Here is an 18,829-nt window from a genome sequence, read left to right as displayed (position 1 = left end):
CCCCCCCCCCACCTCCCTCAGCATCACCCCCCCCCCCACCTCCCTCAGCATCACCCCCCTTTCCCCACCTCAGCATCACCCCCCCACCTCAGCATCACCCCCCCCCCACCTCAGCATCACCCCCCCCACCTCAGCATCACCCCCCCCCCCCCCCACCTCAGCATCACCCCCCCCCCCACCTCAGCATCACCCCCCCCCCCACCTCAGCATCACCCCCCCCCCACCTCAGCATCACCTCCCCCACCCCACCTCAGCATCACCCCCCCCCCCCACCCCCACCTCAGCATCACCCCCCCACCTCAGCATCACCCCCCCCCCACCTCAGCATCACCCCCCCCCCCCCACCTCAGAATCGCCCCCCCCCCCCCACCTCAGAAATGCCCCCTCACCTCAGAAATGCTACCTAGACTTCAGGATTGTTTCTCCCCCCCCCCCTCCCACCTCCCTCGTCTGAGAGCCACTCTTCCCCTCTCCTCCCCTTTCTTCTTGCCTTCCTTTATGCATCACCCCTCAGCCATGACTACTGTAGATAGTTAAGGAGAATGGAGGACCTCACTGAGATACATGAATAGCAAAAATTAATGGAAGCATGAAGATTTGACCAGATGTTCACTCTGAATGAGTGGGATATAATGGAATTGCTTATACTGTACGGTACTTTAAGGCCTCTTGGACCTAAGCGGTCACTTTTTTACTAGCATTTGAGTATCTGAATGAATCTGGAAAGACCAGTACAGTGACTTTATTTTAACAGCTTTCTATTAATCACCTTTCCTGTTTCAATATGTTTTTTGGTGTATTCGGAGAGTTCTTGGCATTTTTCTGGTTTTATGATATGTATTGGTACAGGTGCTATTCCTTGTTTTTTAAGACTAATTTAAGCACTCAAATGAGTATGTTTTATGCATTCAGTACATGTTTTTAGAAATTAATTTATCTCTTTTCATTATTTCAGCACGAAAGATTAGGCAAGAAACGATTAGGTGATGTTATCAATGGTCCTATGTTAGACCCAAGTGACCCCTTTGTAACGGATGAGGATGCAGCACTCAAGTGTTTAGCAAGGCAATTTGAAAACAGATACGTGAGTATTTTTTATTTGGTTTTAATCGGCTATAGTACATTGCTACACATCCAAATCTTCAGATTTGAATGTACAGTATTTATTTAAGATAACATTGTTTAGGGACTTCTAGTTTCACTTCTTTTTTTTAACCTTAGAGTAATGGATTGTAATACAGTATAGTATTCTGTTTTTTCATTGAAGTACATAAACAGAACATTTTGTTTTACCATAATGCATGCAGTAAAAAGCAGTCAAGTTATGAAATGTTACCTTTGCTGTCAATAGATGATATTGAAACTCAATTCATGGGTGACCTGTAGCACATTTGGCACAGTTGGCTGTGGGTTTGATTTCTGCGAAGGAAGGAAATTCTTTGGGTTACTGGGTCATTTCTAAGATAGACATTGTTGATCCTGAAAATCTGAAAGGTGGCTGTAAGTTACTAATTATTAGGCATAGAGCTGCTCACCAGCCATCAGAGGGAGCAGTTGTTCCTGCTCGCCAGCCAGTTAGTTTGTTTTGCTGTGGGCCTTTTCCTTGGTGTGTCGCTAGTTGTGCCCTGCTTAATGAAGGGGGCAGTGTAAGATCATGCGATCCTACACTACTCCATTGCAGAGATTCACTTTGGCAGGCCTGGATAAATGCAAGTGAAGAGTAGAACATCCATGCAACTAATACAAATTTTAGATTGATCGATAAAATATGAAATTGTGCTTCTGGTTTTTTCCTGACAAATATGTAGAAGAATAATATGTCACTTTAGCATGTGCATGCACAGAAAAAGTAGAGTTTTACCTTTTACTGTACTTAGCTTAATCATTTGATCTTATTCTAATGTTCAGCTTTATTTGCAGGGAGGATATACACCAAATAGGAAAAAGAAACGAAGAAAAGAAAATGATTTCTCCACACTTGGAGAGGGCTATGATGAAACGGATCCTTTCATCGATAATTCAGATGCTGTAAGTTTTTCTTGTATCAGGCATGAAGTAGTTGCCTTTTTTTTTTTTATATACAAGTTATATGGGGAAGCAAATATAAGTTTGGAATTTAATATGAATTTGATTTGGTGGGCAAAACATGTTTGGAAAACATTCAGATATGAAACATCTTTGTTTTTATAACCCTTTACAGTTTCTGCATGTGTTAGGTATTATTTCTAGAAAGGTATTATTGTCTTATTTCTAGAAAGGCTGTACTGTATCTCAAGACAGCAATAACACAGGGATCTGTCCCCAAAAGCCCACATCAAAAGGATAGCAGCAGCAGCAGCATATGCTAGGTTGGCCAACATAAGAACTGCCTTTAGAAACTTGTGTACGGAAGCATTCAGAACCTTATTTATCACATATGTCAAACAAATCCTGGAATATGCAGCTCCAGCCTGTAGTCCATACCTAGGTAAACTCAAGACTGAATTAGAAAAGATTCAGAGGTATATCACCAGACTAGTCCCGGAGCCAAGAGTATGAGTTATGAGGAAAGACTACGGGAATCGACCCTCACGTCCCTGGAAGGTAGAAGAGTTAGGGGAGACAATCACCACCTACAAAATTCTCAGAGGAATTGACAGGGTGGACAGAGACAAACTATTTAGCATGAGCGGAACACGAACAAGAGGACACAGGTGGAAACTTAGTACAGTACTGTACTCAAATGAGCCAATACAAGCTATATTATCTGCTACCCTATGCTTTTGTCAGAATCTGTACTAGTATCAGTGCCATACTCTGCCACCCACTTTCTTTTTTGCCTGTGATTACATTTCTAATAAATTGGCTCTGTTATCCATGCTAAGAAAATTCCTCTTTCTCCTACCACATGTCAGAGCTTCAACTTGTAAATATATCGGAAAAATAGCCAGTTAAAATACTTGAATAACAAGGGGTAAAAATGCACTCACACAGAAAAAAATGTATGGTCAGTATGCACTCTCACAGCAGGTCTAGATTCCTCATTAAAACATCACATAAAAATAAAATATCAAGATTAGCAAAAATAAGAATAAATTGGAATATGAAAATTACTGTTATCGTGTAAAATCTTTGAGTAAAACAGATATATTCAATCAATTCTTAAAGGTTAAATATTGATTTCATTACTAATTTGTTACAACCTCACTTGGCCAGTAACTGGGTTCTTTTCATTCAAACTTTCTTTGGGGTCTTAGTACCTCTTCTTACCAGATCCAACTTAGTCATAGGTAAGGTATTAAGACCTGGCAGTAATAGTCAATCCAACGGGAATGAGGGTAAGCAACACTAAACAAAACCATCACCATGTATGTCTTAACTATATACACTTATTACATATGTACATAACACTGCAGGTGTCACTTTCACACAGGACACTACAAAAGAACTTCTGCTATCTTCAATCCCTGCAACTCCACTTATATCTTCTGTTGTATAACACTCGAGGTACTTTGAGCCTTTCTTCTTGGGTACTCATAGTGGCGAGTCCACCTTTCCCAGTAAATCATAGGCCAGTCCTCCACAGTATTACCAGTGTCAAAACACCACTTTGACTCTCCAGCAACATGCTGGTTGGCTTCCTCTAAAAGGCTTCACCTATAACAGTCTTGAACATAGAGGACAGACGGATGTTGATTCCATCTAGTAACTCGATTGGTCCATCCCGGGATATGTTGATCCAATCGCCAATACGTACTTCACTGGTTATCACAATTCACAGTCTACATGGACTTGGCTCACTTGTTCCCACTGGATCAAATCTAGAGTTCAGGACTGCCCTGGGTGAACTAACCCTTGTTGATCAAGGTACCCACATCACTTCTAAGGAGTAAAAATTGAATACAGGTAGTAAGAAGGAACATACACAGGTGTCGGTAAGATCACAGTCTTCCACTGGGGAACGGAAAATGGGGTCGGTGCGCTCAACAGATGGCGTTGACATTGTCACATAATGTGATTTTAATTTTGTAATAACATTTGTGCCAAGTATATTTAACAATTATTCATCATGGATTTTTCTAGAAATATTGATGCAGTTCTGTATTTTATGAAAATGGGTAATGATGTATTTTTATTCACAGTTTGATGAGGTGGTACCTACACACATGGAAACAAAACACAGAGGTTTTTACATTAATTCAGGTGAATTAGATTTTGAAATGGTTGCAGAAGAGTCTGATGATGATGAAGGATCTGTTGACAGTGAAGTTGATGTTCGAAGAAGAAAGAAGCAGGTTTGTTTTGGAATGGATTATGTTCTTCATCTATTTCATTTAAGTTTGTATTAGAACTTGGGAGCAATCTATATCTTTAAAAGAGATTGTTCAGGGCTGGAGACCAGATGCTTGGGACTAGTTTTGTTTAACTTTCACAGATGAAGCATGTAAGGTATAACTAGTCAGGCTCAGCTTCAGTGCCACACTTTAGAAATATCTGCATCTAACCTAGTTCCCCTGTGCAATTATCAAGAAGTAAAGTCTGAAATATTGATTGTTGTCCACACTCATTTGGCAGTTTCAGTGATTTGTTAAACAATTTTCCTGGGAGGGAGAAGGGGAATGGTTGATGAGGGAGAAGGAGAGAGAGGGAGAAAGGTGGGGAGGGGAGAAGTGAGAGGAGGGGAAGAGGGATAATAGGGAAAGATTTGAATGGAAGATTGTGAGAGGGGGGGGGAATAAACCTGGCTGCATCTTGGTATCTGCTCCAGTACATCTTAAAAAAAGCAAGCAGGCTGGTTAAACTTTAGTCCAAACTCTCATTTTTTCTTAGCAGCCATACCTATGCCTTTACTTTATGTAATGGGGTACCAGTTCCTCGCACTGAATATTCAAGTGCTACAGTTTTCCGATTAATATACTGTATAGTCAGGTATCATTATCCATAACTTCAGTATTTGCAGAATTCATTATACATGGCATGTATTTAGCTATTTACCCCTAAACTTAATGCAAAGGTTGGATTTAGTACTAGAGTTGCTGTAGTTGTTTGTATATTTAAAGTACAGTACTTTATTCATAAACATTCTTTCATCGTGATACCCTCAAAATATTTACTGTACTCTTAAAGACTTCATTGTTGAGTGTACGGGCCTAATTTATAGTTTTTTTTTTGTTAAAATTGGCAGAAATACCTAGCACTTTGATTGGAAACCTGCACTTCTCAAGTTAATCAAGACCCTTACCACCCTGGTTTTTATTATTAATTCAAACACTGTTCATTCGTGTAAAAATTGTTCCTGTCACCCCATCAGTATATTCGAGTTTCCAGAAACCTTTTAAGTGGGACAGACTATCAAAAGTCTTTAGGTTCAGATAGATGCAGGCAATCCAACCCTCTCTTTCCTGTAAAATCTCTTGCTTTATCATAGAAACTAAGTAGATTTGTTACACAGGATCTTCCTGTTCAAAAACCATACTGGTTGTTATTTCAGTATACAGTATTATTATTCTTCAGGTGTTCTACCCATTTAGTTTTAACTTCTCAGTTCTCAATCGACTTGAGAATGGTCCAGGACGAACCGAAAGTTTGTCGTCCCTTCACCTTCTAGTGTGTGGTCTGGTCAACATAGTTTCAACTATTTTTATAGTGCTTTGCCTACTAGGCTTTTCAATGATTCAGGTCTATAATTAAGAGGGTCTTGTGTTACCATTTTTGTAGATTGGAATTATGCTTTTTCCATTTATATCTGCTAGGACTCCTATTCACAGATAGCTGAAAAATCAATTAGTGGAGTGCTTAGCTCAGATACACATTATGTCAGAACCCTAGTTCCTTGTTTCTGTGCCTTTTATCAGGTTGTCCAGTGTTATCAAGTTTTAACTAGCCTGTGGTCTGCCCACGTGCCATTGATGTTTATATCAAATGTGTCTTGGGCAGATATGAGGGCTCAGGTTCTACTGTTGCAACAGTGTGCTGGCGGTTCATTAGTTAAAGAATGTTCTTGGTTCCCACGAGGCTTGTGTTGCATTCGAGCAGTTAGCTCATTGCTAACTCCTCCTTTTCCTGGGGGTTACTTTCTGTAGCTCTTTTCTCCTGAAAAAGCATTGAATATAATTAAACTCCTGTTTCTGGTGGTCCTAGGTGGCTTCTCGAGACCCACCCTCTCCCATAGATCAATCGGTTTTCCGTGTTGATGGCTTCCGTGACTGAGGTTTATGGCTAGGGAATCAAGGAGGAAGGTACCCAGTTTCCTGGTGGGACGAATGAGAAAATTGCTTCACAACTGGGTGGTTCATTCATTTCAGGGGTTCATTGGCTAGTTTTCTATCCTTTGTTTACCTTGCTGGTTGAATGTTTAGGCTTGCCCACCTTTCTGGTGGGCTGTTTTTAGTTAGGATAATCTAAGATTTACTGTTCCTTGCTTCTCTTAAGAAGGGGCCAGGGTTTGGCCCCTGGTTCCCACTAGATTTACAATGACTCACAAAAATCTGACATGGCTTGAATTAGGTGGATCTATCATCCATGTAACTACTTCCCATCTGAAGAAAGGGAGAAATGGGAAATACTAATGTGTGTATAGTATTACACAGTTATTTATAGTGTCATTTATGTTTGTTTATGCAAAAAGATGTTATCTTTCATTTGCTATAATACTTGAGCATGTTTGGTGACAAATTGCCTGAAAGATCATATACTGTGTACTGAAATTCTGATTCCTCTAATTTAGATCAGGTAAAACAAATCATTCTTGATTTTAGAGGTCATACTATTTGTATATTTACTTTTGATTTTACCATTACTATTTGTGTTATTATTAGTAATGTTTAATTTATCGTTCATTTTCAGACTTCTAAACTTTAGAAGTGTAAATAATTATTGATTTACATCTATAATTATATTATAATCTCTGCAGGCTCGAGTGTATTCGGATGAAGAGGAGGAACAGGATGAAGAAGAAATGGATGAAGAAGGCATTGAAGAGGATGAAGATGATTGTTATTCTAAAAAGGTAAATATGAGTAGTTTTACTTTGATACCGGTATATCCTTAAACCTTGGTATCAACTTGGCATGAAGTCACCGATTACCAACAGTTGTGATTAATCTTTATCTGCTTTTACAAGTCACTTAGGACCATTAACAATTTCATATTTTTTCTTTGTAGATATAATTTGCTTCAAGAATTTCTTCCTTCAGTGCATTCCACAGGTTGACCACCCATACAGGAAATGAGAACTTTCTTACATCTCTTTGACTAAAATGTGTTCAGCTTCCAATGATATCCTCTTTATTCTACTGATCTGGTACTAATCCAGTTAAGACTGAAATTTCTAAAGCTCCTGTTTCTGCTTCACAAGATGTGGGTTCCATGCTGATAACACAGATTATCTTTGCTAACCCATGCTATTCTCAACCCATGTTCTCTCAAATTTCCTATGTGAATTTAGGATCAGTTTTTACCCGAGTATCACAAAATCAGCGGACTCAAATACAGTACTGTACCACACAAATTGTGGACCATCTATAATAGGAACGAGAGCTCTCCACATTGTTTGTTACCTGATATATACATTAGGTTTCCATTAATTCCTCTATATCAGCTTTACAAAGATCTGGGACTGACCTGATATATTTGCTTTCTCACTTCACTAGTTTGCCACTCCTGGTCTTCCCTTATTGGAGTGATCCCTTCCATTATTTAAATGTTCCTATTGTTGCATCTTTAGAATTATGAGACAAAAATGGCACTCTTCATTAATGTGAGGAATTATTGTTCAACAGCTAGGAATAATTTAAAAAACGGTTAAACTGAGTGTCAGATAAACTGAGTGTCGAGGAATGTTAGTCATCAAAGTGATATGCTTTGGTTTAGGTCTGAGATAATAGAAAATATTACTGTGAGGTTCCTAAATTTCAGTGGATAAATCTTGAGTAATGTTTCTCATGAGATTGATACGCAATACCTTTTTTTTATTAGTATAATGCTTTTTATCGATTTGTTTATTTTGAGAACTGAGTTGGGAATTGGTATGACTCGAGTATCAATATGCTTGTACAGTGTGTGTGTGTGTGTATGTGTGTGTGTGTTTTTTATTCATTATTATTATTTTTAATTAAGTTTTAATAATTTATGATTCACTCCCCTTCCCCCTCCCTTATGTTATATAGTTGCTATGCTCATTATATTATTAGTGTTACTATACATGTTTAGGGATTCATTTTTATTTTCTTTCTGATGCAAGTGCATTATGCAAGACTTTATCGAGGCCACGTAGAACTGGATGAGTAGAAAATATGCATCTTTGTTTTATAAATTAGTCTGTTTTAAGCATAACTTTTTGCAATTTTCAGTGCTGGCTGGAATTTTTTGGATGAGGTAAAAACCATTGTTTTTTGGGGGCAGCATATATTCTTTAACAGATTTACAGAACTGTGTCCACTAATTATAATTTTTTGTACATCCTCAGAGAAAGTTATACGAGAATGGAATTGTACGCCATAAGAAACGAAAGCTAGACGAGGGGGAGCTTTTACGAAAGAGGAAGCGGATGATTGGTCAATTTAATGCCAAAAACCAGGAGAAGAAGGATTCTGATCAAGAAAATGAAAAAGTCATTAATGGTAGTGAAAGTAAAGGTAGTTGCTTATCTCGTTTTGTTCATATGCGCATGTGATTAGGGGCATCAGATTGTTTTTATAATTATCCTTGTATTATTTTATACTTGAACATTTTTTAGTACATGATAAAGATTCACGGAAAACCTTTTAATCTGCTCCAGATTGGACTTTAATAAAGTGTAAAAACTTATTTACAGTTTCCTTATAACATACTGATAAGAATTGGCTTACATTATAACTTTACAGCTATTTATATCCAGCAGCTAGGTGCCAAAATGTTAAGGCCTAGCTTGAAAATACTTGAATAACTATTGGAGAAATAATTATTTCTGAATTTCTTAAAATAACAACACATTATTATAGTAAACATAAATATTTATTAGCTTAATTGGATTATCATTTATTATTTTATTATTACTATTATTATGATTGTTGTTATTATTATAGGATAAAAACCCACATTTGTGTATTTGTGAAATTTGTGTAAGGAATTTACACAAAGTCTTTCGCACTCTCCCGAGTTCCTTATCGAGGTCTGAGCGTGTGATTAGGATGAGACTTGCATCTCAACGACTAATCTTGTCTAATGTGATTAGACGTTGAGATTAAGTCTCGTCTTAATCGCGCACACTGACCTTGATAAAGCACTCGAGGGTGCAAAAGACTTGGTGTAAATTCCTTACACAAATTTCACAAATACACAAGTGTGGGTTTTTATCCTATGTTATTATGTCATTAGAAAACATTACCATTACTATTATTATTATTATTGTTATTGTGATTAGTATTAGTATTATTACTACATTTCCTACTCATTGAATTGGGGGGGGGGGTGATTTTCTTGGAGAAAATTAATGAATCGTCTAGTAAAGGAGAGTTAATGATATTAGATACAGAAAACTTCCTATCTACATTCGGTAGCATCTTGAAGAACCAGCAATAGGTATTCATCCCGCATTATCACGGGCAAAATAATAATAATCATTTGCTCCTAACATACAGCTACTCTCATTATATATTGAGTATACTGTATATTTATTTATTCTTTATTATTATTTTTTAACTGCCTTTTAATGTGCTATCCACATCATATACTTCTTTACCACCACTGGTTGTCTTCATATCATCCTGGTCTTCCTTTTCTACCTTTGTATTCACATAAATACCCTTCAAAACAAAAGTCAATCCATTCATTCATTCAACTTTCACAAACCATCAATTCACTCAGTATTACGAGGCACTGAATTTTGACATGTAAATTATTATGTATCTTCCCTGCACTCTATGGAGTACAGATTTAAAATTTTTAAGCTTTCCCAATAATTTAAATGGTTTATTGAATGAATTCTAGCAGTAAAAGATCCGCATGTTATATAGACATATTATATATATATTATATATATATGTATATGTATATGTATGTATATGTATTCCAACGGATGATACTACTGGACGATGCCACCTGACTCGGCAAAAAATGCCTCCAGTGTACAATGGCCACAACTCTGCTGTTATGATTCATGTCACTGAATCCTGAATACGAGTCATTTTCCACAAGTTTATTTTCTAAAGGAACATGGGGTCCCGTTTTATGATGTGTAGATGCACAAAACTCTGGCAGTGTGCTGTGTATTGTCTGCCTCCCACTGTGAACATCATAACCAGTATTGTGTTCACTGATATCTGAACCTTGTAGATAGTCTTAATCACAGTCAGTATCATCTGTGACAAAATAATCGCAGCAATTTATTTTGTCATTAAGTAATATTGTGGCCACAAGCTGTGCTTTCTTTTTTTTTTTTTTTTTTTTTTTTTAACACTTTTGCGCTCCCGACAGAACCCTGTATAACTTTCCCCTCGTGCGCCGTTCATTTCGGCGACCGCACAGCGACACATAAATGTTTATACTCTTTTCAGTCTGCTCACCTTAAATTTCCATGTATATATTTAAGTTTGGTATCATTTTGTTCGCAAGAGAATGCTCTAAAGGAATATATCTATAAAATTTCTCCAAAGTCGACGTGAGACCCGCACCAAATAAAAAACTATGGCGATCGTTAGCCATAAGCACCAAACCGTGATGTTTGTCAACCCCAGAATTGGTCTGTCGTTAATTTTGGTAACACTGATCGCAATAAAATTCCCTACACAGACATATGAATATAAAGTACAAATCATGGGCGCATCCCACCCGCAAGACTGTGGGAAGTTGTCCAAGGGTTACCCGTTACCGCACGCCCAACTGCACATTGGCTTCAACACTACTGAAAAGTTTATACTCTGTTTTCATGTTTCTGACCTTCATTTTCGATGTACGTGTTTTATTTTGGTATCAATGTGTTGTCAATGAAATGTTCTAGAGGTACATATGTATAACATGTCACCAAAGCTAATGTGATGCCTGCACCAAATAAAAAAGACTAAGTTGTGTGTTAGCTGTTCTCGCCAAACAGCGTGAACATGTTGCTACTCTTTTCAGGTTTATCAGGTCCAAACTTGTTCGACATCGTTCTTTTTTGTATCACTGTGATCGCAATAAAATTTTCTACACAGACATATGCATATAAATTAGACAACATGGGCGCGCCTTACCCGCTAGAGCACACTCATTGCCACACCCGCTAGAGCACACTCATTGCCACACCCGCTACACCCAATACACCAGACAAACACATACAGTTTGCTAACAGAAGTTTTTGTGCAACATTGTTCATTGTGGTATCAAATTATTCGCAATACAATGCTCTAAATAGAAAGACAAATATGAGCAATAACAACCACAATATATATAAGCAATACCAATAACAAAGTATAAAGACTAAAATCGGCAGTTACCTGTGAGCGCACAAAGTCTGTAAAATGTATATACTCGTTTCGGTTTTCTCACCTTATTTCTCGTGCTACATTGTTCGTTTTGGTATCATTGTGTTCGCAATAGAATTCTCTATAGGGGTATATGCATATAAGGTCTAAAAGCCCGGAGTGACTCCCCACAGCAGAGCCCTAAGTCGGCCAAGTTACCCGTGAACGAGCACCAGTTGGCACACCTGCAAACTAATGTATATACTCGTTCAGTTTGATGACATAAATTTTGCAACCCGTTCTCACAAATTCGTAAAGTCAATATTGACTTATTAACTACGTGCATAGGTGATATACTAAACATAATAGATACCCTTAAAAAGATTCATAGAAAACACCAACCTTACCTAACCTTGTTAGTATCTTAAGATAAGCATCTTATTGCTTCGTAATTACAATTATTACTTAACCTATACCTATTATAGGTTAGGTAATAATTGTAATTACGAAGCAATAAGATGCTTATCTTAACATACTAAGTAGGTTAGGTAAGGTCGGTGTTTTCTATGAATCTTTTTAAGGGTATCTATTATGTTAAGTATGTCACCTATGCACATATTTAATAAGTAAATATTGACTTATTAAATTTGCGAGAACGGGTTGAAATTTTCGTGCTATGTCCTTCATTTTGGTATCAAATTGTTCGCAATAAAAAGGCGCTTATTTTAAAACTAGTCCCATAATAATAGAACAATAAATAGAATTTAATTAAATATTTTAACTTTTTGGACACTTTTTGACGCCCATCACCACAAAATTATTTGTATCTTTCCAATGTTCTGACATCAATTTTCATGTTACGTCTTTCATTTTGGTATCAAATTGTGCGCAATCTGAAGGCGCTCATTTTGAAACCACTCCCAGATTGATCAGATAAAATTTAAATTTTTAACAAATATTTTAACGAGTGACACCGGACCTCGTCACCCGAGACGAATCGGGAGAAAAATGAGTGATTACATTTAGAGGCGCCGGTACGCGAAAGTGTTAAGATGGCATCTGTTTACTTGGATGCCTGAAAAAGATAATGTGAATCTTGTGTTACACGCTGTACTTGAAAATGGCCGCAGCTGTGTTGTGCAGTGGAATGGTTATTATTGTGTTCTTACTTTTTCTTCTATCATTAATCTGTATGTATGTATGTTTGTTTATTTGTTTCATTTTTACCACTGGTAAAAAATAAATCTTATAAAATAATACATTTTGCATACAAAAATTTAGAGAAAAGGAAATCGTCCCATTTGTTGATTCATCATATAGGGGGTGAGGGCTCTGATATTTGTTGGGTGGTTTTTATGTTCCCGTTTCATTTTAGTTTAAACAGTGTTTAGAATAACACAAATTATGTACACAAAAATTATTACAACAGTGATTGTGAATTGAATATAGGCCTACAATGTAAAATATACTCTATTACACATTAATTTGCTCTGGGTAAAGTTCAAAGGAAGAGCAACAAGCAACCAACTGTTTCTATTCTGTCTGGGCATATAAATTTTCACCTTGGTAGGAAAGACCAGGCAACTGGTACATGATAGCCTCACTACATAGTAAGTAATTATTACTAGCAGAATGTTTTCATGGGGCTTGGTTAACTCCACTACATCCTTATAGATATATTATAAGCTTATTTACATAATTTGTATAAAAACTGTGCAACAATGACTAAAATTGGTATACCTGTATGTTGATAACCATTATCCTGGGGAATTGTTGTATGACTGTAACCACTCATTAAGTGTTAAGCAACTCTGGTGACATTACACAAACTTACTACAGTATTCTCTTACATTTATTTTCGTCCTATTGCATATCACACCATTAACAACTTCACCTCTAGAGAAATGAAGTTGTTAATACTAGTAGTGATTTCATCACCATTGACACATCAATACAACTTGTTGGAATGAAAAAAATTATAATGTCATAATCAAAATAAATTAACAAATCTCTTCCCATGTGGCATCTCGCCACATTTCTATTGAAAAACACTCAACATGTCCAGGCCACTACAGCTAAACCACAAAAGATAGAGACTTTTTACTTTAATTTTTGTGCTTTCTGAATACCTACAATGTCAAGTGGAAAAAATTATTTCTTCCCAAGTTTTTTGTGCACACCACAGGTGTGTTACATTTAACGTGTGCAGTGCAGAGGTTAACCTGTAAGCGGTTCAGAATTACCGTGATTTCTCCTGGACTAGAAACCTGAACGCATTAGAGTTCATATTGTCTTTATAGTGAATGTAAATTAAGCTGTATTGGTCACTCATATACCATGTTACATGCTTTTCAAAATTTTGGACATTTATAATATTTTTCACAATTATTTAACAAGTTTTATATTCTTGAGAGAGAGGTAGTCTTAAAATTGTACAGTACAGTATATACTGTCAACGTGATACATATTTAGTCTCAGATTATTCATGCTATGTAACTTTTGAGACCTTGACATGATGTATTCTTGTACAAATATCAATGCTTCAAATATTGATGTTTGTCTTTTTTTTCTGGTTCTGGTAAAGTTACTTGTGGTACCACTTACAAATAACTATTATTCAAGTCCCACTCACTCCAATGTTACATTCAAGAATGCAACTTGACAATATAGTACAGTGAGGGCAGGCAGGATGCAAATGCCTGTCTTAAGGAAGTCATTAAAGGTGTGATTGGTAGCCTTGAACAACTGACAAAAATGCTGATATTGTAGTGAAAAAGCAAACATTATAACCATTCAGATTGGTAAGGTGTTGAACAGTAGTATGAAAACCCCCAGGGTCTGCCTGATTACTACCTGATGAATATTTCAAGGATCGAGGTCCCAGTGGCCTGGGCTCTCTCCAGGCCTCGTGGTTGCTGGTCTGATCAGTCAATTATAAAAGCTGAATGCTATATACTTGATTGCAAAGTAAATATACATTTGAAGACCAAGTTGACATGATGATCGGAGCAGTGGAATGCATACTGGTATGCAGGTGTGTGAAATGGTACAAAAAATTATTTCTCCATCTGGTTGATATCCGAGTGCAGAATGCTTAACATGTACATAAGAAAACTATACTGAAAGCATCAATGCCATAACTTTAGTGGTGCCATTGTTGTGCAATTATTAGAAATATATACTAAACCACATATCTACATGGCAGACCCTGTAAGTACTGCCTTTGTGGCTTAGGGTTATCTTCCATGAGCCATTTAGGAGAGACTACCTCCGTCTGGATCTGTCGCTGCTTGGTGATTGCCTGATTGGGGTTCAGCTGTGGTTCTTACTCCTGTTTGACCCTGGGTAGGAGGTAGCATTATTGCTGGCTGGAGCGCAAGGTACTGTGCAGCTGTCTGATATATGCATAGCGATCGGTTCTGTTCCCCTGGAGACATTGTGCTTTTGTGGAATTTTTCTTTGTTTTGTCTGGTGTGGCTGTAGAACTACTTGTATGATTTTGGAGGCCCTCCACTTGGTCCCCGTGTTTGCACATGTCGCAGGGGTTCAGCTTTTAGTGTATTTGCTTGGTTATTCTGGGATAACCGGTTAATAGTACTTTGCCTGAGCTTCCCTTAGCCTAAGGGCCCTAGAAACCTCTATTAGGGCTCATTCATCCGATGAAGGAGACCTCCGAGTCCCACCTCACTTTGTGCGAGTTTGAAGGTTGCTCTGTCCCCTTGTCTTGGGGTGACACCGTCTTTGTCTCTGCCATGCTGCCTGTTGGGTTATTGACACCTTTGACCCAGAGTCCTGCGAGTGGTGTTCCTTGCTAGTAATCCAAGTCATCCAGTCCACTGAGATTGATATTCGGGTGCAGGCAGCTTCAGCGTTGCATGTGCAATTTAGGTTGCTGCAACGCGCAAGGTTGCTTACCTTTCCCGCCAAACACACACCGAAACTATGACATTGGTACAACGTTCGAACAAGTTTTAACACCTCCTAACCAGTTATAATAACCAATATAGCAAGTTGTAACAACGTTCTAATATGTCATAAACACGTTAAGCCAAGATGTAACAACTTTATTATAAGTTGTAACAAGCGGAAAATAGAGACAGTTTTGGTCTGTGTTTCCAGGGTTCCGGATGCCCCGCCGCTGCCTGGGGCATTAAACTCATTAACTTAAATAAATTAACAAGTGCACACTAGAACTACTAAAGATAGCCAATATCCATATATATATTTGCTTATAAAATATTAATGAAGTGCAATTATGAGACTTGGGCTCGTATTCATTGAGTAAATATACGGTGCATGTATAATGGTATGAGTATGCTTTATCCATACATGTGCATGTTTTAGATTATATGAATCAATATTACCACTTGTGACCCCTCAATACATCAATTGACCACAATTTTTTTTTTTTTTTTTTTGTTATATACAAAATTAGATTGAAAATTGCAATGAATTAAATAACGTACATTTAATTGCTGTATGGCACCCAACTCAATCACTTGTGCTATGAATGCCAATCTTCTGTCCTCAGTTCTGTATTTCTGAAATGGGCACATTTGGTAGGTCTCCAAAGCTAAACACTTGTTAAAGCCATGCCTTAGGGAAATTGCATAAGGCCTCTTGCGACTTTCTCTGCCTACTGGAACCCAGAAAGCAAAATCTGGTTACAGTGCTGGCCCCGTTGTGCCTGGCAGGCCAGTTCCCCACCAGATGGCACCCCTCACTTACAAGCCACCCCAAGTGGATGAAGCAAATACTGTAGTAGAAATGAGGAGCTACCGATTTCCCACCAAGAAAACTGAGTCATTATGTACAACACTTGATTTCTGGGAGGGGATCCCTCAATAGCTCCCTGAAGCTATATTGCAGCTGAAAAAATTAGTAAAAAGCAGAAAAGCACAGCCAGAGTTAACTGTTGAAGAAGGTGGAAGAAGAGGGGGAGTGGTTCTGGTTAAAATAAATTTGAGCAATGCACCAGTTGTCTAATTAAAATAAGAGTGTAGTTTGGCACAGGGATGTAAGAACATGCAGTATAAACATAATAGAAGAAACTACAGAAGGGCTCCAGTAGTGTCGGGTTCTTTGTGACTCGTAATCGGAAATTTCGGGTTCAAATGGTTGCTGGGTTAGATAGAAATGGTTGGGTGCATTTCCTTCCACCTAATGCCCTTATTAACCTAGCAGTAAATAAGTACTATATCTAGGAGTGAGTTAGCTTGTTGTGGGGCTGCATCCTGGGAGGGGGGGGAAACTACACAGTTTTCCCACTGTGTAGTAGCTTTAAGGGTACTGGTTCAGCGAATTGAAAAATACGTAGAACGTTTCATTTTACAGGAACTGTCTGTACCCTGTACAGACACAGGGTTTGTACAGGGACAGACCCCGTACCCTGTCAGAGGCCCTGAAAGCTGAGTGGACAGCTCTTCGAATTCGTATTCCTGAGGTTCCGGGTTCGATCCCCGGTGGAGGCGGAAACAAATGGGCAGAGTTTCTTTCACCCTGATGCCCCTGTTACCTAGCAGTAAATAGGTACCTGGGAATTAGACAGCTGCTACGGGCTGCTTCCTGGGGGTGTATAACAAAAAGGAGGCCTGGTCGAGGACTGGGCTGCAGGGACGCTAAGCCCCAAAATCATCTCAAGATAACCTCAAGATAATCCAGTAAATCAGTACGAAGTACTCTCTCCCACTATGCTATCGGACCTCAATCATTCGTCCATTCCATCTATTTGTTTGCATTCCGGCCCCAGGCGGCACCACTCATGAGAAGCCTATGTAGCTTGGCGGCCGTCCATAGAGTTGCCGGTGGCGCAACCGTTGTTTAGTGTTTGTGTTTACCCACCGCAGGCAAAACCTTTACCTTCTCACTGTTTTAAATCTGTGCATATTTCTTACATCTTGCTACTAGTGTGTCAGGAAATATGTTGTTTAAGGCTTCAACAAGCAGTGATGTCAAGGGAAAACCTGCTGTGATGATGGAAAAACATGCTGTGATGATCTTTTAGTAAAACATTCAGCTTATAAAGGAAGATGAATCTGGAATGCTATTGTGTGGGCCAAAGAAAGTCACCCAAAGCTACTTAATGCTACCCAAAGCCTCCTAGCATTACATAATTAACGAAGAAATGTGGTAAACTGTATTTATCCACTATAATGTTGGTGCTGAATATAGAAACATGGAAAAATTTTTTTTTTTTTTTTTTACAATGAAATAATCTCATTTCAAAATGGAATTATAGGGAAATATGAAGCAGGTGATGCCACAGGAAGTTGACGATCCAAGCAACAATGTTGTGGAGCATGTAGATGCTAAATATTATTGTAAATATGCATTCTACTAGTTAACATCACCAATTAAATTTACGACAATTTGAACAGAAAAGTGTGACAATGGATCACTGAACAGGAGGCAAATATGCCAGCAAATACACACCAGGCAAAAATATATCTTGGACAAGTTGCTCCACAACACTGTCGCTTGGAGCGTCGACTTCCTATGGTGTCACCTGCCTCATATTCTCATCTCATTTCAATGTAAAATTAGGTTATTTCAGAGTAAAAATATGTTTTTTCATGTTCTGCATTAAACCCCAACATTATAGTCAGTATATATATACCAAATTTCTTCACAAATTACGTAATGCTAGAAGGTTTTTGGTAGCATTGGATAAAGGTGCAGAGGAATGCGTGTCCAAAGTTGAGATCGTGGAGGAATATTCTCTATCTTCTGAGCAAATTTATAATGCCGATGAAACAAGCTTGTACTGGCGTGTGTTACCCTAACCAAACCAAACTAAACCTAAACAAACCTAACCAAACCCAAACCCAACCTAATCTGATGAAGCCTAATCTAACTTAACAAAATCATATTTAACCTAACCAAACCAAACACAACCTAACCCAATCAAACCTAACTGAACCAAACTGAACCCATCAACATCTAGGCCTCAACCCTCAGTTAACACCACCATACACACCTACACATCATTCTAAGATCATATGTGGGAGAAACATCTGGACAAGTGGTGAGTACCCATATTTATTGTTGCAGTATTACCAGTGTTTTGTTAAAAGTATCTAGTGAAACAATAATATATTGTTATGTACTTTGTACATAAAATTATTTTTTGTGTCGGGGGGGGGGGGGGGGGAGGGAATTAGACTACATATCCAATCGAAATTGGGCCCAAGGTGTATGAAAGGGAGGATATTGAGTGGACTGTATTTATGGTTGGAAATTGGTGAAAGTATTTTAGAAATACAATACGGAGTACAGTAAGAGGTGACAAAATTTGAAATTTGACAAAACTAAACCCTAAGTTATGTTAAGTAATATATGCATAGAAGGTCAAATAAAAGAACATTACCAATACTGTAAGATAAAGTACACCGTCATGTGAAAAAATGCCTTTTCGTCATTGTTTAGTCGTT

At 37.9% G+C, this 18,829-nt stretch overlaps 1 protein-coding gene across 2 annotated transcripts in view; it reads left to right on the top strand.

Moving 5' to 3' along the window:
• Positions 1-18,829, top strand: part of yem (yemanuclein) — a 75,179-nt gene that overhangs the window by 6,263 nt on the left and 50,087 nt on the right. For both annotated transcript variants that reach the window (XM_069301081.1, XM_069301083.1), the window contains exons 2-6: positions 956-1,084; positions 1,921-2,028; positions 4,122-4,274; positions 6,893-6,988; positions 8,447-8,615. In XM_069301081.1, coding sequence (XP_069157182.1) covers positions 956-1,084; positions 1,921-2,028; positions 4,122-4,274; positions 6,893-6,988; positions 8,447-8,615 — 655 coding nt within the window. The remainder of the gene's footprint in view (positions 1-955; positions 1,085-1,920; positions 2,029-4,121; positions 4,275-6,892; positions 6,989-8,446; positions 8,616-18,829) is intronic.

This window comes from Procambarus clarkii, chromosome 5 (assembly GCF_040958095.1).
Source record: "Procambarus clarkii isolate CNS0578487 chromosome 5, FALCON_Pclarkii_2.0, whole genome shotgun sequence".
Classification (NCBI taxonomy): Eukaryota; Metazoa; Arthropoda; class Malacostraca; order Decapoda; family Cambaridae; genus Procambarus; species Procambarus clarkii.
The sequence above is the reverse complement of the archived record's forward strand: the minus strand, read 5'-3'. Positions and strand labels throughout refer to the sequence as shown.